At 45.5% G+C, this 22376-nt stretch overlaps 1 protein-coding gene across 3 annotated transcripts in view; it reads left to right on the top strand.

Annotated features, from left to right (window-relative positions):
* Positions 1–1259: 1259 nt before the first annotated feature.
* The window catches only part of ACVR2A (activin A receptor type 2A), a 66172-nt gene continuing 45055 nt past the window's right edge, over positions 1260–22376 (top strand). For all 3 annotated transcript variants that reach the window (XR_012581866.1, XM_074547849.1, XM_074547848.1), the window contains exon 1: positions 1260–3053. Coding sequence is in view for 2 of the 3 variants with exons in the window: in XM_074547849.1 (XP_074403950.1) it covers positions 2999–3053 (55 nt within the window). In the remaining variant the exon portion in view is untranslated. The remainder of the gene's footprint in view (positions 3054–22376) is intronic.

The raw sequence follows: 22376 nt of genomic DNA, 5'->3' as shown, positions 1-22376 counted from the left end.
ACCAAACAGTTGGAAAAGGAATCTGGAAGCACTTAATGCCTATCTGGGCTTGGTGAACAGCATAACCAGTTCTCAGAGAACTTGGCACTTGTTGCTCGTGCAACTACAGGTCTTTATAGAATACAGAAATCAAAGGCCAGTACTAAAGCTCTTGTGCTTTCCCACATGGATCTCCAGATCTAAGAGCCACATCTTCCTTTTTATCCAGAGACAAACATGTATTTTATGGCATCCATTAAAAAAAAACAAAAGGTGTAAGGAGTGACACCAAACTCAGGCAGGAGCAGAGTTAATTAATTACCTGGATAGGACACACTGGGCAGCTGTTAATGGCGCATCTCACCTGGAGCTGAGGCCACAAACACACTTCAGGTGCCCCCAGCACCTGGGGGAGCCCACCAGAAACACAGAGAGCTGCTTAGGGTCACAGAGCAACTGGGATGGATTCCAGCTTAAAAGAGGGCAGGTTTCAATCAGATGGGATACTGGGAAGGGATTGCTCCCTGTGAGGGTGGGGAGGCCCCAGCACAGGGTGCCCAGAGCAGCTGGGGCTGTCCCTGGATCCCTGGGAGTGCCCAAGGCCAGGTTGGACAGGGCTTGGATCAGCCTGGGATGGTGGAAGGTGTCCCTGCCCATGGCAGAGGGTTGGGAATTAATGACTTTTAAAGGTCCTTTTCAACCCAAACCCTGCTGTGACTCTGATTCCGTGCCGTAGCAGCAGTGATGCTCCAGAGCAACGTGAGACCACCACAGCCGTAGCTCTCACCTGGACTGCCCATAGGACATTTTCAGGGACATTTTCAGGCTGGGCTGGGGATGAGGCGGAAGACCAGGCCGACATTTGACCCCAGAGGCAGCGCCCCCAGCTCCACACCGTGATGTACGCGTTACACCGCTGCGACCCCTCCCAACCAGGTCCCACCGCGTGGCTGCCGGCAGCGCTTTGCCTCCATCACCCAAGCCTGGGAGCACAGCACAGCCCCCCAACACCTCGCAGGAGCCCCCCGAAAGTGAATTACGGACACCGGGGGGGTCGGGGCGGAGCGGGGCGAGGGCGCCGGAGGGGCCGCGCCCTGAGGGGCGGGAAGGGCGGGCAGGAGCGCGCCCGTGAGGCGGCGCGCGCGGGCCGTGAGGGGCGGGGCCAGCGTGGGGGAGCGCGCTCCGCCCCGCCGCCGATAGGAGGGGCGAGAGGAGGTAGGCGGGGCTAAGCGGCCAAAACCGCGTTGTGATTGGGTGATGTGGCTGTCAATCCGGGGCGGCCGCCGAGGCCGTGGGGAAGGAGGGGGAGGCGGAGAGGAAACAAAAACAATCGCCCGGGCGCCGCCATCTTGGGCCGGTTCTCCACACGCCACACGGGTGAATGGGTAGATATGAGATTACCACGGGGGAGCAGCGGCAGCAGGGCACCGAGGGCTGTTCCGCGCTGCCAGCGACACTCGGCGGGCTCTAGGCACGGCCGCCGCCGCCCGGAGAGAATCCCCCGGCTCGGCCTTTTCGCCTCGCCAGCCCCTAAGCTGCACTGCTGGAGGGACAAAGTTGGGCTGAGCCGCGCTGCCTCCGCCGCCCGGGAGACCGGAGAGTTGAGCCGGGGTCAGAGTTAGGGGAGAGGGTGACGAGGGGATCGCTCCCCGCTCCGCCGTGTGGGAGGCGCGGGGAGAAGGCTCTGCCTCCCCGCCCCTGCCGTCTCCTGCTGCTCGCTCCTAGGAGGAAAAGAAAAAAGAGGAAAAAAAAAAAAGAAAAAGGCAAGAACTGGATTGAGCTCGGAGGAGTGGATTTCGTGGAGTCTCCGTGTGAGCAGCGGCGGGGCGAGGAGGAGATGTGTCCGTGAGGAGGGAGAGGAGCGAGGATCCATCCAGGACCCGTGAGGAGCCGGAGGAGCCTGGATCCATCCAGCCCCAGCCCGCCGTGAGGCACAGCCGCCTCCCTTCCAAAGAAACCTGGTTCTCCTGGAAGCACGGCGAGGATTTGCCACAAAGAATATATACCACCCTCCTCCCCAGCGCCTGGATACTGCATTTTAATTTTTAAATTTTTTTTCTTTTTTTTTTTTTTGGTACCCCCCCCTCCCCAGCCACTCTTGTGTGTTAAATACCAAATATAGCCTCTCGCGGGGGGAGGGGATGGAAATCTCCTAGAAGAATTGGAAATCTTGCTGGGATTCGGGAGTGCTGGTGCTGGAGAAGGGCGGCGAAGGCTGGGGGGATGCACTGCTCTCGCTGCCTGCCCGAGGACTAGAGATTTGCCACTTCCCAGGGAGCCCGAAGGTTTGTTTGTCCCCAGACTGTTGTTTCCCCCCTTCCCCTCTCCTGGGCTACGCTGAACCCCTCAGCATTTATTAAAGAAAACCCACGTGTAGCTGGTGGCTGGTTTTTTAAAGGTAGTTTTTCATCGACAAACTGACAAAAAAAAAAAAAATAAAACTTCCTCTCTTCGCCTCGAGGTTTGGAACTGGAATGGAGCTGCTCTTCTCCCAAACACTACACGGGGTGTGAAGGGGGGAGGCAGGACGAAAACATCGCCTCGGACTGATCCCGATCCGACCCCCGACACTCGCACCCACCAGGGATGATCCTTCACGGCGCCTGATGTGGAAAACACTTGGAGACTCAGAGACTTCGTCGTGCTCAGCAGCTTAATCGTTGACTTATTTTGTTTTGGTTTTTAATTTTTTTTTTTTTAAAGTGGATTCGTAGCATTACTTTTATGAGTTGAATTTTGCCACCGTTTGTACAGAAGCCAAATGACACGTGTGTTTTGAAACACGGTTCCAAATATATTTATCCCTCCCTCAACTCGGATTCTCTCTAGAAAGAGCCGCGGGGAGGTCGTCAGTGTCTAAACAAACCTGATTTTTAGTGTTTTATGAACACTACCTGCTGCAGAAATGTTGCTATAAATCGCTTTATAACGGTTCAGCAAGAAGGGAGATTTTTCCAGCTTGCAGGACCCAGAAAACTGGATACTTAAAGTCACTTAAATGTTTTAACAGCATTGGAAAATGGGAGCTGCTACTAAGTTGGCGTTCGCTGTTTTTCTTATCTCTTGCTCGTCAGGTAAGTGAATGTTCCTGGATTTGTCACTTGAAACTGAGGGCTTTGGGGTCAACACTTGGCAACTTGGGCTGGCTCTGTATGAATGGGAAGCGATTTATTTTTTTTCAGGTGGCAAATGTTTGTGGATGGCAACAACTGTAAAGGCAGAAGCTGCTTTCGTGTTTATTCTTAAAAAAAAAAAAAATATATATATATATATAGCGTGAGCACTTGAAACGCTCCCAGCGCTTGGATTTCAGCTCAATTGTGTGGAATAAATGTGGAGACATAACCACCTAGTGTCACACAAGTAACCTGGCAGCGCAGTTATGGGTGTTGGATGCTGCTTTTAAATAAGAATTACCCAGCTGAAATTGCTCTTTGCTCCAGTTTGATGTCTCTTACCCCGGACTGTTCACTGGTGAATCGCGACCTTGGTTAATGCTTCATTAATTTGGAAAAGGTGCCGCTCTGAAAGGCTGAGCTCGTCCTTTGGTGGTGGTGGTGGCGAGGGGTGTGTGCGTGTGGAGATGTACCAACAGAATTGGGGTGAAAAGCCAGGCTTTGCGTTTCTAAAGAATCATTTGTAACCCTTTGTATTTTGCTAAAAACAAAAAAATCTACTGAATTTCCTCTTTAAAACAGCAGAGTTTGAGGTTCAAACGGCAGCTCTGGGAAGCGGGGTGTGAGGACTCCCCACGCTTCTCCAGCAGGAAAATTGCGATGGCAGCAACCAGTGGTTGGGCAGCTGTCGGTCCGTTTGTGCTCGGTGTCACCAAAACCCTCTCAGGAGCTGGGCGAGGATCTCCCGCGAGTTCCCAAGCCAGCCTGGCGCTCCGTGCCCGTGTACCGAGTGCTCTGGGTGGGTTTTCAGCATCCTTGCAGGGTGTGCGAAGCTACACTTGTTTACCAGGCTAAAAGCTCCCAGGCTGCCCGTGTGACCGGGAGAAGGGGGTAATGGGATCCCTGTAAGGATGCCTTTTACATTTGCAGCCTTAGGAGCGGCCGGGTTTTGCTGAAGAGGCCGTTTTGCTGTGGTTAGTAAATGGATAAGTCTCGTCTTGTGTCTGTAGTGCTATCGATCCGCGCTGTGTGCGCTAAATGTGCTGTGAAATGGCGAGCGCTGCCAGCAGAAACCCAAAATCCCTTCCTGTGCTCACCAGAGGGTTAAGGACAGCCAGGAGCTTGGTCGGGATGTTTTAATTTTGATTCTCCTTTCGAAACCCAACATGATTTCTGACAGCTTTTGCCTTGCAGTAACGACGTGTGTGTCGGCTTTTCCCAAAGCCTGATTTTTCAGCTCAGCAGCGTTCCCTCAGTTCAGCAATGTGTTCTTTAGGGAAACTTTTCCCCCTCTCTGGAACAGTTTCTGAAAGAGTTGCTGCCATCTGCTCTCCGTTCCTGTCTCCCTTCCACGTCCACCTCCAAGATCCTTTTGCCTAGAGCACAGAATAGTGGTTTTTGTTGACATTACCTATCAGACTTCATAAAAAAGAACAGCTAAGCAATAAGGAACGTCTTTTCTTGAACGTTGCTCGCTCGGGTTGTCCTTGGTAAGGTGAAAAGAATGTTCCTCCTGCCTTGTGAAGAATTAATCTTGGCTAAATGAGCAGGAAACTGCCTGCAATCCGGGCTGCTTCTCATGTTAATGACATTGTTTTGGTGGTTATTCCAGTATTACACATTAAGTGTTCCGGTACTTAACAATTATTATACTATTTTCTACTCACACCAGGGCTGCAGACGCTCTACAATTTTAGGCAAGTCTAAAAATAAATAAATTCAACAGTAAACTGTTGGCTTTATGATCAGAACTACAAGACTATGAAAGATTTTAAGCTTGAAGTGCAGGCGTTTTTATGAGAAGTGTTTCTTAAGTGACTTATTTCAGTTTAAAACCCTACCTGATGGATTGATTCTAACATCATCCTCACCAGAATTTTCTTTTTTCCAGTCTTTAGTGTGAAAATCAGTTTGCCCAGGTCTTACATTTTGAAATATTGGCAGTGGTTGAGAAAATCCTGGAGTTCAGGTGTGGAGATGCCTCTCTCTGGTGTGCAGCTCCAGCTCCTCTCTTTCAGCAATTGGGGCTTTGCTTTGCTCTGTTTGTTCATTTATTTTTAAACACAGCTATTTTCTGCAGATGTTTACATGGCCAATTAATACCGGGGTTCTTTTAATAGGTGAAAATGTTGTGGTTTTTTTCCCTGCGTGGTGGGTGTGGAAGTGCTATTTAGGTTCAAAGCGATTTATTTTATTATCTGTAAACTGCACTATGAAATCCTGGAAATGTACTGCAAATGGACAGGAATTTCCAGTGAGTTTGTTAAGAGAGTGAAAATATTTCCCTGTTCTGACTAAGATATTTGAGAAAGAGCATCTGTGTTGTTATTAGGCTTTGAAATATTTGTAGATGCCTGGATAAAAGTGGGTGTAGGTTTGCACCCATCTGTAGGAGATGAATGCACATTAACTAAACAAGAAAGCAAAGTGCCCGGGTCAAGGTTCTCAATAAACTCCTGAGATAAACCTGTGGCCATGTTGCATTTCAGAGGAGCAGAAAAACCTGAATTAATCATAAAATATCTCAGAACGAGTTTCCTGTGCCTGTGCTGTAGGTGAGGCGAGGTTGGAGGGAGCTTCACAGGAAAACTTGACTGAAGCAGCTTTTTCATCAAAGCGGGCTCTGCAGATCTGATCTGGCAAGCGTGCTCGTGTTCTGGTGCTTTTGTGATCACAGGAGCAGAGAATGGGCACTTTCAGCATTTTCTGAGATTTATCAAACCTACACCCCGTGCAGCTCAAAGTGTGGGTGATGCTGAAGGAGTTTGGAGGATTTTCCTCACCCATAATCTGAGTTTAAAATCTCATCGTTCCTTTTGTTACTCATGAACTCCTCATTTCCCGGCCCATCATCTCACCTGAGATACCTGCCCTGTACCTGGCTGGTCCCAAATCAGAGCAGCTCTGCAGGCTCCTACAGGGAGCAAGAGCCGGAATTTTTAGAGCTGAAGCTAAAATCAAGCTCAAATTCACCTAAGCAGAAAGAACCACATCAGAAAAGTGTTGGTCCTCTCTATTTCCCCTAATGCCAGATCACTCCCCAGCCACTCCGATGATCTTGAGTAATTTACTGGCATGTCAGACACCTCTGTAGTTGAAGTTGTGTTTTCACTGCATGGAGGATGTTGTATTCTCTGATTTTTAATTTATCATTCTCCTGTGTCACAGCGATTATTACCTGAGAAATTATTTTTTAAATTGTGTCTTTTCCCCCCCCTAAAAAAAAAAATCTATTGAGAACTGTAAAACCTGCTTTGCATGGTGTGACTTTACAAGCTGAATGGTTGGGTGTCCTGAAGGAATTGAGGGGGAACATGAGACTTTTTCTTTGATTTACTTGTGTAATGTCTCTTTTTTTACTGTCCTTTCATTATTCACTTGGTAACCCTTGAAAAATCCTGCCACAGGCTTGGCAGTGTTTGAAATTGTTTCTGCTGGTGTGTTCCCTGTGAGCTGTCCATGAGTGTGGTTGGACTCTAATCTCTTTATTCACTTTATTGTGGGGTAATAAACTACTTCAGAATTAGTGCTGCTTTTAAAGTCAAGATTCCTTTATTTTATCAGAGTGTACAGGTTCTTTATTAAATGTATCACCACTGGGCACTCCTAATGTTGCTGTTAAGAGCAGGATTTGTTTCATTAAATAAACCTATTTAATACTTTTTTTCAAGCATAGAGTGAGTTATCTAGAGCTTGATGTTACAAATGACTACAGCTCAAAAATCTGGTAACTATTTCTAAGTAATCTGTTAATACTTAACAGTTATAAACCCAAAATCTCTCTGAAAAGAGCTTTAATTGTGCAAATGCAACATCAGAACGTGTGAGCGTCGTTCTGGTGGAGCTCTGCTTTCCAAACATTCCCGGAGAGATGCTGCTCTCATCAGTTTATTTGCATCTCTGCCCTGCACACACGAGGCTTTGCTGAAGAAAAAGCTTCAATAAGTTTGTCTGCATGTGCTGGGTGTTAAGTTGAGGGGCAGGAAAAGATCTTTTCTGCAAGAAGAGTGTCACTGTTTGCAAGAATAATAGTTTTCAGCTGGGTTTCATGGAGAGTATTTGAATGGGTTTTGTATTTTTCCCATTCCCACCTTTCTGGAATTTGAAGGTAAAATTCCTTAGGTGATGAGTTTGGCTGGACTCCAAAAAAAACCCTTTTTTTTCTTCTCTGTTTAACCACAGACATTAATTTTTGTCATATTATTACTTCTAGGGAAGGGGAAAAATAACAGCACCTCCAGTGTTTTTCATTCCTGTTCATTCCACCTTTTCTTCCAACCTTCTCCACTTGTAGTTTTTCCAAGCTGTAAAAAGGGAGAGGTTGACAAGGAATCTGATTGTGGAAGTGGTTTCTGGGTGTAGGAGAGATGCATTTCCACCACTTAATTAACTAAAATCAGCTTAATGCAAATGCCTGCTCGAGCTGCTTGGTAGCATCCATGAGCTGTTAGCTCTCTGATGTTCCTGAAAATGAAAACTCCCTAAAAAGATCAAGAAAATTACGGATTTTACAGCCAAGTTCTTGTGTGATGAAATCTTAATGTGTTTTTGTTGCCTTGGTGCTTCAAATTCGGCACATCTTATTTCCTGTTATTTCCATATGGAATTGAAGTGCTATTGGATGCCAGTGACTTTCTGTGGCATCTCTTGTCTTCTCTCCCTGCACTGTCTGTGGTGGTGGAGGGGTTTTTTTCTTAGCAACAGTTTGTGACTACAGTGCCAAACAGCAGAGCATATTTAGGCTTAATCCCACAGAAAATGAATATTTACTGCCATGTTGTTTACGTTGCATATCTCTGCGGCCAGGAATCCCAAATGTAGATTAGATACATCAAATCCTTCAGCTCCTGGTGCAAAGAGAGCAGGGAAGGGTTTTTTTCCGTTGCGTGGTTATCATCATGGTTTCACAATAATTGAATTCCTGATGAGGAAAGTCAACATTTATGGTTTTCTTCAAAATATCCTTGTTAAAGCTGTAACTGGAAACAAGAAAAGCAGACAAATCAGATATTAACTGGAGCATTGAATCTTTGGTGTCACCCCAAATCCTGGGGACTTCACTGCGAGGCCCTAGAGCAAGGGAAATTAAGTGTTTCCAAATTCTAAAAACACCTTGTGAAAGGCTTGGCCATTTAGTGCTCTGCTGGTGTTTCTGGTTGAAGTGGTGCAGGATAATCTGTTTCACTCAGGATGCAAAATTGTGATTAAAGTTGGTGTTGTTCTGAGTTAGCCCAGTGCTGGTTGGGAGCTGTTCAGCTGCGCTGCCTGCCCTGATGGGATGTTGGGCACTGGAGGGCCACAAGTTCTTCAATTAATCTAAATATCACCTTTGGCGATTCCTTACTTTGTTAAAGCATTACTTCTTGTTTTAAAGGATTTCTGTGGATGTGTAATGAGGTGGTAATTCAATAGAAAATGCTGAAATGACAATGTAATTAAAAGCAAACCCCTATGTACTCTTAACTGTGATGGGCATGTAAGAAATGCCAAGATGCATTTCTCTGCTTTTATAACTCTTTAATTACATGAGGGAAACATTGTCTGCAGTTAGTGAATAGATAATGAAGATGAATGCAATATCTTGGCCAAAAAGAGTATTTCTCAAATTCTTTTGCTTTCTGAACTTTGAGATATCGATCTGCCTCATTAAAACTAAGAATTAAGATTGCATTTTGCATTTACAGCAAAATTGTGTATTGTAATTACAATTTAGGCATTGCTGGCTGATCTGGTTTTGGTTTTTCCCTAAATGAGGCTGTTGTCACACTTGGGAAGATTTCCACTTTCTCTAATGATGGCAGCAAACGAGTTAAGTTTTGCTGGTTTAATTCTGAACATTGGCGCTGTTAAAGCTGATACCTGAAAAGTTACTGAGGATGTTTAATCTGAAGGTTCTGTTAGAAAGTATCTGTATCATTATTTTGAAAATGCTAAGGATCTCTATAACTCAGAATTATGTTACTTTTTTAATAGCTTCAACTCTTCATGTGTAAATGGGATACACTTAAGAAAGCAAATTCATTTTGTAACAAATTGCAGAGGTTCTTGTGGCAGATTGACTAATAAAGTTGGATGCTACATCTGTCCTTTTTAGAAATGCAGGAGGGAGACAGTGCTCAAAACCATTTAGGACATGACTTGTGTATTTTCTGAAAGATACAAAACTTCTTATGAGGGCGAAACATGCAGTTTTCATTTTGTTTCTGCTTGTTTGGTTTGGGATTTTCTTGTTTGTGTTTTCTGGGGGGAAAAATGGAAGTGGGTAAAGTAACTCGGTGATTGTTTAATTTTTTGGTTTGGTTGACTGTGGATGTGAAGAATGTTTCAGAGCAATCCGTGGCCGGTCTCTTTTGGCTGTTTCTGGAGTTGCCGGCGAAAGGAGGCTGCGGGGGGAGCAGCAGCCCCGAGAGTGCCGGGCCCGGTGCCAAGCGGTGTCTAATGAGGTGACACAAAGCGCGGTGTGAGGGCAGTGCCAGCGGGCAGCACGGGCACGGCTGAACCGCAATTCCCGGAGCTCCCTCATCTCCCTGAGAGCGCGGGGTGGGTGCCATCGGGGTGCTGGGACAGCGTTGGCATCATTTACTGCCTTCAGCTGGGAGCTGTCCCCTTAGAGAGCAGCGGCAGCCCCTGCTCGGGGACCGGGCAGCGCCCCGTGGGCCCTGTGAGGGAGCTGCGCTCTGAGGGCACCGGGCTGAGGGCAGGCGGCAGTCCCTGGGCCGGCTGGGATCTGAAATCTAGATGGATACATTTAGTTTCTTCAATTATTTGTTCCGTTTTTTTTTTTTCAAGTTACCAATTTCGTATTTAAAGGTGATTGCTGAGATGATCCATTTTGTATTTAAAGGTGATTGCTGAGATGATCAATTTTGTATTTAAAGGTGATTCCTGAGATGATCCATTTCCTATTTAAGAGTGATTCCTGAGATGATCCATTTCATATTTAAGAGTGATTCCTGAGGTGATCCATTTCATATTTAAAGGTGATTCCTGAGGTGATCCATTTCACATTTAAGAGTGATTCCTGAGGTGATCCATTTCACATTTAAAGGTGATTCCCGAGGTGATCCATTTCACATTTAAAGGTGATTGCTGAGATGATCAATTTTGTATTTAAAGGTGATTCCTGAGATGATCCATTTCCTATTTAAGAGTGATTCCTGAGATGATCCATTTCATATTTAAGAGTGATTCCTGAGGTGATCCATTTCATATTTAAAGGTGATTCCTGAGGTGATCCATTTCACATTTAAGAGTGATTCCTGAGATGATCCATTTCACATTTAAAGGAGATTCCTGAGATGATCCATTTCATATTTAAGAGCGATTCCTGAGGTGATCCATTTCATATTTAAGAGCGATTCCTGAGATGATCTATTTCATATTTATGAGTGATTCCTGAGATGATCCATTTCATATTTAAAGGTGATTCCTGAGATGATCCATTTCATATTTAAAGGTGATTCCTGAGGTGATCCATTTCATATTTAAAGGTGATTCCTGAGATGGTCCATTTCATATTTAAGAGTGATTCCTGAGGTGATCCATTTCATATTTAAGAGTGATTCCTGAGGTGATCCATTTCATATTTAAGAGTGATTCCTGAGGTGATCCATTTCATATTTAAGAGTGATTCCTGAGATGATCTACTTCGTGTTTAAAGGTGTTACTCCTGTCTGAGGTGAGCATTGGCCCTTTGGATGCAGGCCCCGTACAGGTGATTTCTGTCATCTGCTGCCTGCCTGGTTTTAATGTCACTTCTTAAATGTCACCTCATCCTAACGGCTCTGAGTAGAAATGGTCATTTCCTCTTTGAAATTACCTTTTAGTGTGGTGGCCACCTGCAGTAATCGTGGGGCTCTGGGCTTTAGACTCACCCACCAGCCTCCAGGTTGTTTCCAGCACAGTCCTGGCCGTCCCCATTGCACTGTGCAGTGTCCCAGGGCTCGGGACCCCACACTGGTCCCTGTGCAGTTCCATGAAATCGCCGTGTGCCCACCCTGCAGTGCCCATGAAATCCCGGTGTGCCCACCCTGCAGTTCCATGAAATCCCGGTGTGCCCACCCTGCAGTGCCCATGAAATCCCCGTGTGCCCACCCTGCAGTGCCCATGAAATCCCCGTGTGCCCACCCTGCAGTGCCATCCCTACCCCTGGCACTGAGTGCAGCCTCCTGAGCCGTCCCCACCTCAGCAGGGTCTGGGCCAGGCTGGCTCCAGGGCAGTCCCTGTGCTGCTCCTCATCCTCTCCCCACACAGCAGCTCTGTCCCATCCCATCCCATCCCAGGCTGTTTTATCTCCAGATCTCTTGCTCACAGAGCTGATTTAGTGCTTTCAGCAGCTTCCTGCCTTTTGGTGCCTCACCAGCTCGTGATTTAGAGGTGGCTTTCATTTGTAACTGAAGCCTGGCCTTATTTTTTCAGGTTGAGAGCTCTTATCTCACCTAGATAACGCTAATCTCCATTCCTTAAATGCTGCCTGAAGATTGGAGTGGTCTTCATTCTTTCAGGATTTCAATTCTTGGATTTCATTATCATCTCCTAAATTCAAATTTGATCTGTTTTTCAAAGCTATTTTTAAATATGACCAATCAGTTTATCAAGCCTTCTAGCATGAAAAACTTTTTCCTTCTAGGAATTTCCACATAAACAGGGAAGTGGTTTAATTTTGTTGTTGAGTTACAGTGTTGAGTGTACAAGACAAAATTAAACTTTGCAGTAACTGTTAATTTTAGAAAATTTTGCTGGTGTTTGTCAGTAGAGGGTACAGATAGTTCTCTTTAGCTCACAGCAATTACATGATGGAAGAGTTTTCTTTAAATATTTCTGTGTTTCAGGGTTGAAAAACATTTAGGCTGTGAAAGTTGCAAAATGGCACACAATTGTTTGAATTACTGTACTTTTTATAAAGAATTAGGTGATTTGTCATAATTTGTTTATAAAGCTGCTTTCAAAGTAGCATAGAAAACACTACTAGTTAAATATTTTCATTTAAACTCTAATCTTACATTTTGGAAAGGATCTGTTTTGCAAGTTGTCCCTGGGGATAATTGAATTTTATTAAATTTACACAAAACTCACAAAAAGAAAAATTGTAACAGCTTGGTTCCATTTTATTTAACTTACCTTGTGTCACTGGGACAGACCCCAACACGTGAGGGCTGCTCTGACCTCGCCCATTTGTGGTGATGGAGATCAGCAGAGAGCTCCTGCTGGGTTTTTATGCTCTGTGCTTGTGCTAAACCCAGCTGTGAAACCCTGATTCATTTGTGAGGAGGTGATTTCAAACCACAAGATGTTTTTGCTTCCATTCCTGCCCCAAATTCAGCATTTAGCACTTCTCTGAGAAAGCACCCATGAAAACAGAGCTTTCAGGTGAAAGTTTTTTGCTGTTGAGCTGAAAAATTCTGACTCGCATGGTCTTGGGTAGAGGCTTGCAGGGAAGCCAGGAGAGCACAGATCCCACTTTCCATTCCAGTGGAAATGGATCCCTCCTGAAAAATCCTGATGCTCCAGAGTACAGCTGGACTTTTCCAGTGGCTTAAAAGTATCCCAATGGATGGCAAATCAAGCAAAATTAATTTCCTAGAATCCTGTTTGCAAAAACATTGCTCTGAAATTTAATTATCTCAGAAATTTTCCTCTCAATGCCACAAATACTTTGGTGTTGGAAGCTGTTTCATTCAAAGTGAAGATGGGAGAGAGGAGATAAATGATGAGTTCCTATTTCTCTCATGTGCAAAAAAATGTGTTGAATTTGGTTTTGATGAATTGGAGATTTTTACATGCTGACAGAGTGTTTTTGGGGGAGCTTCTGTTGCCCATTTGAGCTTTTCTCCCCATTGTCTTCCTTCTTTCTGAACAGTAATACAAAAATTTTAGTAGCAAGCCCTCAACATCCACAATTTTTAGTTGTTCCTCCAGCAATTCAGCCAGCTTCAAAAACCTCTTAATCACCTTCTACTTGTCCAAAAAGGTTGTTTTAGTTGTGGGGTATTTACCAAAAACTGCTGGGAGAACAGAGAGAGGAGAGTTCCTCCTCTTTGTGTTTGATTCCTCCCCCACATCCCCATTTTGTGCTGCTGTCACAGCCCTGGGCTGGGCTGATCCAATCTGCTACAGCAGCAGAAAGGACTGGGAAACAGCACAGAGATTCTGCACTCAGGATCTGCTGGATTTGGGGTTTTTCTGACTCACAGATGGGGTAACTGAGAGGGATTTTAAAAACTTTTATTCCATTTTCAGTCTCATGAGAGGGGTGAGATGATACAGATGTTGGAATTCACACCATCACAATCAGAAGCCAAATATTTCCTAATTAATTCCTTTCCAAGTGTTTCTTGGCCTATCAGCTTTTACCACACCATGCTGTAAATGCCTTAAACCAATCTAAAATTACCCCTTGTGTGTCCTACCACAATACATCTTTCATTTCTCCAAAGTATCCAGTCTTGTTTACAAAACCATCCTTTAAAACTTATTTCTAGTTCCATTTCTCTCTCAACAATGTCTGTCCTATTCCATGGCATTTCTAAGTCAGCATTTCTTATCTCAAACAGTTGCACACAGATACACACTCTGTGAGCCTTCTGTCAAGCTTTAAGAATTTTCTGCAAATCCATTTCCAACAGGGATCAGAGGCAGGGGCTGGGTGAGAGAGGATGGATGGATGGATGGATGGATGGATGGATGGAAGGAAGGAAGGAAGGAATAAGGGAGGCTGCCTGCATTGTCCTGGGCAGGGAATTGTCACGGGAAAGCACCTCAGTGCTCCTGAGTGGAGCTGTTCTGTGGGTGAGAAAGGGAAAATGGCACAATTCAGTATCATTTTTAATAACCTCCCTCTTCAGAAAGAATTTACTTCTCTTTTTCAGGATCTCAGTGCAGGCCTGTTCTCACAGGGTTTTTTTTTCCCTCTTCCCTTGCCTTTTAAATATCTCCATATCACATTTGCTGCAGGGGCTCTAAACTCAAGATTTCCAGAGGGCCCTGGCACAGGCTCCCAGAGAAGCTGTGGCTGCCCCTGGATCCCTGGCAGTGCCCAGGGCCAGGCTGGAGCTCCCTGGGACAGTGGGAGATGTCCCTGCCATGGAATGAGATGAGCTTTAAAGTCCCTTCCAACTCAAACTCTTCTGTGATTCTGTCATTCCAAGGAATAGGTGATAAAATTCACTCCTGTCTTGCAGGTTCTCTGGTAACAATGAGGTGGGAACTAAATGAAAGATTCAGACTGACACAATCACAGAAGGAGTGATACAGTGATCAGTGAAATCCAGTTACATCCCAGGTTTAAGAAAACTGTTTGGAAAGACTATTTTCAAACATAGTCTTAACAGTATCAACATAATCTTAACAGTATCTAATTCAACATAATCTTAACAGTATCTAATTCAACATAATCTAAACAGTATCTAATTTATGGTACTCGGATTTTGGCTGGAGATGTTCTTAGAAATTTGTTCTGAGCAGTTGGGCATAAAACTTTGTGCTAAATCAGGGAAGAGAACAGACAGCACTACCAGGTCTGGAAATGATGAGGGGAGAATGTAGGGGATGTCCTTTAAATGTAGAACCCTAACTGATAATGCCTGAATGTACTGAATCAAAACTCAGCATCAGGAATCCCATTTACAAACAGGAGCTGGTGAATTTTGGATGTCAGCTGAGCACCCATGGGACCTGAGGGGACTCAATGCCAGGAGCATCTTCAGTTGCCAGGGCAGTGTGGAGGAACCAGGGCACTTGTGAGCCATAAAGCAGGAATATCTTCAGTCAGCAGGGCCCACTGTGGACAGAACAGCTCTGGAGGAGTTTGTGGTGCTGAGGGTTCAGCTGTGAGCCAGCTCCTTGGGGCAGCACCTGAGCTCATCCCCTTTGTCACCCTGCAGGGTGAGGCAGCCTCGGGCTGTGGTTGGGCTCTGCAGATGTCCTGTTGCTGTTAATCTGCCCTGAAACTCTACATGAGGACAACTGTGCTGAGATCCAAGCATGGGCACTGAAATGGAGATAAATTGGTCTCTGGTAGCTGTGGTTTGAAATGCTGCATAGAGTGTGACTGGAAATAAAATCAGTTTAAAAACATAGGGGATCTTAGCTGAGGTGTTATCCCAGCCATGGTCTCTCCCAGCTCAGCCTCCCTGGCAGGGGAGAGAGAAGCCAGTGTTCCACGGCCCAGGCTCCTATTTCCATCATCCTCTTCCTTTTTCACTTAGCTGTGATATTTGAGTTGCTTTTTACTTAAAGCAGGATTTTTAAACCCTTTTTTTGAAGTGGTGGCTTCTGTGGAGGTGCAGTGCCACCACTGGGGAGCAGAGACCTGAATGTACATTGGTTTGTTGTGTGCCCACCTTCCCTCCAGCAAGGCTGATCATTCTTGGCACCCATGAGGATAATGTTCAATAAATTCACACTGCCCTGGCAACTGAAGATGCTCCTGGCATTGAGTCCCCTCAGGTCCCATGGGTGCTCAGCTGACATCCAAAATTCACCAGCTCCTGTTTGTAAATGGGATTCCTGATGCTGAGTTTTGATTCAGTACATTCAGGCATTATCAGTTAGGGTTCTGCATTTAAAGGACATCCCCTACATTCTCCCCTCATCATTTCCAGACCTGGTAGTGCTGTCTGTTCTCTTGGCATCCTGGGAGGATAATATTAAAGCTTTTCTGTGGAATTTCCAGCAGGTACCTTAAAGGATTCCTTAAACAAGTTATTGGTGATCTAAGCAGATGGCCTCAGTCCTGGGAAGGGGTTGTGTAGATAACTAATGTAATAGTTGGCTCTCACAATTAAGAGGTAGATATAATATAGATGTAGAGTGATTTTATTGGAATATGCAGAGTCCTCTTTCCCTCCCTCTGTAACTTTGAGGGGCTAAGGGTATAAAAGGCAGAGCATCCATTTTGTAGATGAGCCACCTGGCTGGTAGTCACAGGGGACTCCCTGCACTGTAATTTTTCTTTATTTAGTCCTCTGTTGTAGTTTTGTTAAAGTTTAATTTTATTAAACTTTAACAGTTGAGCTTAAACTGTTAAAATTCAACAGAAAATGGAACTTGAGCAGTGGTTTCTCCCAGGGTGGCTGGCTGGAGGCATCGGGCCCAACAGAGTTAGTGTGTGTGTGTGTCGGATCTCAAGATCTCAGTCCTGAGGTGCCTCCGAGACCACCTTGGGGGGGCTCGGGAGTCCTGGAATGTTGCCAGAAGTGTCTGGTGGCTGGACTTTGGTCCTACACAGGAGACGACAAGGATGAGGGCTTCACCAGGGTGAATGGTGAAGGGATTAGTTAACTAGAGAGTGAAACACAGGGTTTAGGATTTATGTACAGGGGGGTTTAGAGGAGTAAGATGGAGGAATTGGGGCGTGTCCTGCCCTTCTGCTTCTTCTTCTTCTCCTCCATCTTCTTTGGCCACGGTGGCACCTTTGGATTGGTTATTACTGAAAGTACACCGAGTTATAAGAATAGATGGTATTGGGGAAAAATGATAAATATTGTACATGTAACAATGGGTATAAAGATACGTGGCTGCCCGGGAGGGCAGACAGTGTGCCCATGGCTGACTGCTGAGCAGATCTCTGTTCGGCTGAAAGAACATCTTTTAGATAAACAATTAATAAACATAAAACCAGAAAGAAGAACTGAAGCCTCTTCTCGTCCTTCGATACGCGGGCTGCCCCAAGGCCACCCCGGGCCTTTACAGGCCCCTCAAACAGCCGAGATAAACCGGACATGTGTGATCTGTGCTCCCTGCTGGGGTGCCCAGGGCAGCTCTGAGGCCCGGAGTGCTGGATGGCAGAGCTCAGGGCTGTGCAGAAATAATGCTTAAATCAACATCCCGAGAGGAGAAGCTGCAGTGTGACACCCAGCCGGGCTGTGGGACACTGCAGCTCCAGCGTGCAGGGAGTGGCAGCTCTGCCCCAGCTGGGCTGTCAAGGCAGGGAGCTCAGAAAGCCTGGCATTCCTGCTGTGGGCTCCGTGACACCGCACAGTGAACGCTCCTGAGGGTGCTACACCGAAAGTTGAGTCATTGTTGCTGTTTGGCCGGTGATTTATTAAATATCTGTTCCTGTGCTGGCTGGCTGGAGGTAATCATTGTCCTGGGGGAAGAACCCAAACAACAAAAGCCAGCCAAGCGAACAGCAAAAAAATCCAAGTGAAAAACCAGTCCATTTTTCTTCTCCTTTGCAAAGGGAAATTCTCCTTATTGATCTTGCTGATAGAACTGTTTGTGTTCACGTTCAAACGCTCATTGACTACCACAGGATAAACACCTGGAGAGGCAAGACAGCAGAATTCTCCCATAAATTTTTTTGTTGCGTTTGTGAAGCTTTGGTGTTCTCCTGGGCTGCCAGGAGGATTTATTGCTGAGTGAATTCCTCAGCTGTGACAGGAGGAACACCTGTTTCTGTGTGAGCACCAGCACTTCCCCATCAAACACAACATCTGGCAGTGGGAGCCCTTAAACTTGTGCTTATGACTACTCCAAATACAACTGGGGAATTTCTCTGGAGAAAGTCAGCAATCCCCATGACACCGATGCTTCCTATCTTAAGGAAAATAAAGCTGTAAAAATACATCATTATTCTGTCCCTTAATACCTGGAAAGTTTTCATTTTGCTACTAATGAAAGGCATTATTTTGGATGTAGATATTTCTTTATCCCTAATAGCTAAAAATAAGGGTTCCATATGAGCATATCTATAATTTAACTAAATATAAACAACTTGAAATCTGCTGGGTTATTTTCTGTTATAAAAATTCCCAGCATCAAACTTGAAGGATTTCCTTTGGAGCATCATTCTGGTGAGAATTGGAAGTGAATAACCCAGATATTGCTAAATACCTGTAATTTCTCCATCCCAATCCCTGCCAACATCCCACCTCTGTGTGATAACCATGGAAATGCATTTCAGCATGCTCTGGGGACTGAGCACTTTGCTAACTTGTCTTTTCTTCCTGCTCAGCCTGCTGGCCAGCTGCTTCACATCAAATCCACCCAAATGATTGATGAAGGTACTTTAAACAGAAAAAGTACATCCACTAATGATGGGTAATTAAACTGGAGAACTCAGTGTTTCAGAACATGTGGAAATAAAAAATGATCTCACAGATGGACAAATTCAGGAAGGAATAGTTTGTTCAGAGGTGATTAAACTTGGGGCTGGATGGAATTTCCAGATCAAATCATTGCTGAACGCTGCTGCCAAAAGCCTTTAGTTCACCCTACAGTTCATATTGTCTGAGGCTTTCAAAATTCTCCTCAAAAGAAGAATCCACTGCTGTGGTGTGTTCTTAAGTTTGTTAGTTTGCTCCCCCCATTTTCTGTATTAAATGGTTTCTCCCTTTCCCAGGTTTCTCCATTTCCCATTTCTTTGCCACAGACACCTTCCTTTTGAGTTACATAGACTGTCTAAAATTTTAATTTTATTTGATAAGAAACGGGGAATCCACTTTAAAATTAGGCCAACCTTCTCTTTGTGCTTTGTGTGTTCGGATACATTTGTTTCCTCTTCTCTTACAAGCTACAAGTTGTGGCGTGAGTTTGTGCTGAGGAACTTTCCTATGTCTTGACGCAGTGGCTTGCTCTGGAGATTGCCTGCTCCCTCTGTGTCACTGGATTTCTGTGGAAGGGGAGCGGTCCTGTCCTTCCCTAGGCTGGTCCTTCCCCTCCCTGGGATTGTCCTTCCCCTCCCTGGGATAATCCTTCCCCTCCCTGGGATTGTCCTTCCCCTCCCTGGGATTGTCCTTCCCCTCCCTGGGATTGTCCTTCCCCTCCCTGGCCGGTCCTTCCCCTCCCTGGGATTGTCCTTCCCCTCCCTGGGATTGTCCTTCCCTTCCCTGGGATTGTCCTTCCCCTCCCCGGGCCGGTCCTTCCCCTCCCCGTGTCTGGTTTTCAGCTGTCTGGATGGCTTGGAAAGGCCTGGGGTGGCTTTGGGGCAGCCCGCGTTTCAAAGGACCAGACGAGGCTTCAGTTCTTTTCTCGGTCTCTGTGTTTATTAATTGTTTATCTAAAAGATTTTCTCTCGGCCCGACAGAGCTCTGCTCAGCAGCCAGCCATGAGCACACTCCCTGCCCTCCGGGCAGCCACCTATCTTTATACCCATTGTTACGTGTACAATATTTATCATTTTTCCCCAATACCTTTCACCCTTATTGCCCAGTGCACTTTTAGTAACGACTAATTTCAAAGTGTTACTATCACTACAGAAGATGGAGGAGAAGAAGAAGAAGAAGGACAGGACACGCCCCAATTCCTCCATCTTACTTCTCTAAACCCCCCTGTACAGAAATCCTAAACCCTGTGTCTCACTCTCTAATTAACCAATCCCTTCACCATTCACCCCGGTGAAACCCTCCTGTCCTCATACAGGTGTCGTCTCCTGTGTAGGATCAAAGTGCAGCCACCAGACACTTCTGGAACATTCCAGGACTCCCGAGCCCCCCAAGGGTGCTCTCGGTGACACCTCAGTGCTGAGGTGCTGAGATCCTACATCCCCGGGCCCGGCTTTTCCCGGGGCTGGAGCCGGTGTGGCGGCAGGGAGGGAAGGAGGGAAGGAGGGAGGGGTTGGATCAGCCGTGCTGAGCCCGTGCAAAGTTCACTCAGCCCAGTCACCGTCTGTTCTGTGGAGTTCAGTCCTGGTTTTGTGGCATTCAGTGCTGGTGATTCCCTGCTCCTTCCCTGGGCGCTGTCCTGGGGAGGCTCTGCAGGGCGTGCAGGGGTGAGCAGTGCTGGCTGTCTGTCTGTCTGTCTGTCCCTGGCAGTTTGTGAGATCCCTGGGCTCATGGCTGGGTTCCCTTCACACTCAGCGAGCCCCAAACTCCCCTGTCAGCAGATTGAGTGACTCTGGGTGACTTTGGTCACACTGAGACACTGCAGCGATCTGGGCTGATCCAGGCTGAGTGTCCTGGGCTCTGCTCCCTTGCTTTCATCTCTGAGCCCTCTGCTTCTTTATCAGCCCTGCTGCTTGAGCAGAACTGATCAAAATTCCTTGATGTGATTTGGACTCCTGGACTCAAATCCAGATTTATTTCCCCTGGTGTTAAGACTCATGCATTGATAACTTCAAAGTTCTGAATTTGTAGTTTCCACACTCTGGCTTGAAAAGTTTCTTCATATTTTAATTTATTCTTCATCTTTTTACTTATTCTTCATATTTTTACTTATTCTTCATTATTTTACTTATTCTTCATCTTTTCACATATTCCTCATTATTTTACTTATTCTTCATTTTTTTACTTAAGAACTCCTCAAATAACTGCTTTCTCAAGCCTGGCTTAACACAGGCTACTCCAGGCTGCTCTGATCTTCCCAAACGCTGTGAAAATCCCAAATTTATCATGTTTAGTGAGTGTTAGCCCATGGGAGGTTCCATGCAGAGATCCTTCTTTGCCTCTCACTCACCTGCCTCCACGTGCAGTGGGTGGGATGCTATTTCTAGGGAATCCTGCATATTGCAAGCACCACTTCACTTCTGGGGAATTCATGCTTACCAGAGAATGGCATTAATAGATAGAATTGTAGCTGAAATGTCTTTTTTGTAATTTTTCATGCAGCATAGCTTCAAAATTGTCATTTTCTTCTCTCACTGATGTTCTGGTAATTTCCTAGGAGTGTTTTTGGGGACGTGTTAGCAAGCTCACCTGTCAGCCAGGTCCCTCCCAAATAAACTAATGCAATATATCCACAACCATCTTTGTCCTCTTATCTTTGAGAGGCAGCAGAGATTCACCCATTGCCTCTGGGCACGGGGAGCACCCCTGGAAAACGTGTTTAGGGAGCCCTCTTGAGCCTTTTATTGCTGTGGAACTTGGAGTTTCAATCAGCAAATTCAAGGCTGTTACTCTGTCAAAGTGTCAAGAGGCTTTAAATGGAGTAACAGCATTCATCTTCTGGATTTGAATGTGTTCTTGAGTAAGAACTAGAAGGTCAAAACCATATCCTAAAGTGCCTTCCAGATTTCAGGTCACTAGATAACATTTTCTTAATTGTTATCTAAATTTAGAAGACAAATTATCTTGTAGTAGCAAGTGCAGTGCTTTAGCCCTAAAGCTTTTGTTTGTGGTGTTGTTTTCTGGGGTCACGTCCCCTGATTCATCCCTGGACTTTGGAATTCTGCTTTCCTCTGAGAGTTCAGTGAGAACTGTCAGAACCTGCCTTGCCTTTAAATAGCCACTGTTATTTCTCCTAGGCCACGTGCTTCAGTCCATGAGATGAGATAATAAAAATTGAAGTTCATCTAGCTGGAGTTAAGATTGGAACTAAATTTTATTTGCTGTTTTAAAAGCAGCTGTCTAGTTCTAGCTATTCTGTCAAATTTACCTCATTACAATTTTGCAGCCCAAACCAATCCCAGGGTTTTGAAGATAAAAGCCAAGCTCTGAGAAATCCTCTGCATTATCCTACAACACTTTAAAATTTCCTGCTCTTCCTAAATACTTGTAATTTGTTTTAACTTAAAGAATTGTGGTGGTATTGATCAGATAAGCAAATTAAAAATTGACCAGAAAATAGATTGCCTTGGTGTGGCTCTATGAGATGCCCAGTTAAATAAGAAAATAACACCAAGAAATGAATTTAAATCATAGTACATGAGGGTATTTCTCCAAGCATTCCAATTTCCACAGGTGTAGGAGTCTCAGAAGGTGTGCAGAGTCTCCCTTTGTTCAACTGCTTTTTGTGGGAGGTTAAAGTTACATTAAAAAATAAAAAAAAAGTGTTGTCAGTAGGCCTAAAGATAGGAAATTCTTAAAATAGCTGAGGCAGATGAACTCCAGCACTCCAGGAACGCTGCAGAGCTCAGGAGATGCTGCAACCCAGGTGCTTTTGCACAGAAATTCAGTGAAATCTCCACTCCTCGGGCTGGGATGAGTGATTGGAGCTTTGCTGCTGCAAAACCTGAGAGCTGCACCAGACTGGGGAGGATTTGGGGAAAAAGGCATTCAGAATTATCTTTTTTTTCTGTAAATTTGTGGGGAGACTGAGGAATCTCACCCAGGAGCCGCAGCATGGCCAGCAGTGCCTGCAGAGAGATCTCCAGAAGGGACCTGCAAAGGGATCTCCAGCTGAAAGGTATCCGTAAAATCCTAAAAATCCTAAAAATCCCCTTTTTCAGTGATTGCTGCTGCAGGGGAGGCTGCACACTCTGCCTGCTCTGAGCTGAGGAATTTAACACCCAGGTTTTTGAGGAAGACTCATAAATTTTGGATTTGCTGCTGCGTTTCACGAGCTCTCCTGTGGGATGTGGGGCTGCTGGAGGAGCTGAGTTTAGTGCAGAAATTCCCAGTTTTG

This window comes from Zonotrichia albicollis, chromosome 10, assembly GCF_047830755.1.
Source record: "Zonotrichia albicollis isolate bZonAlb1 chromosome 10, bZonAlb1.hap1, whole genome shotgun sequence".
NCBI classification, from domain to species: domain Eukaryota; kingdom Metazoa; phylum Chordata; class Aves; order Passeriformes; family Passerellidae; genus Zonotrichia; species Zonotrichia albicollis.
Note: the sequence above shows the minus strand (reverse complement) of the source record. Positions and strands in the feature narration are given on the sequence as shown.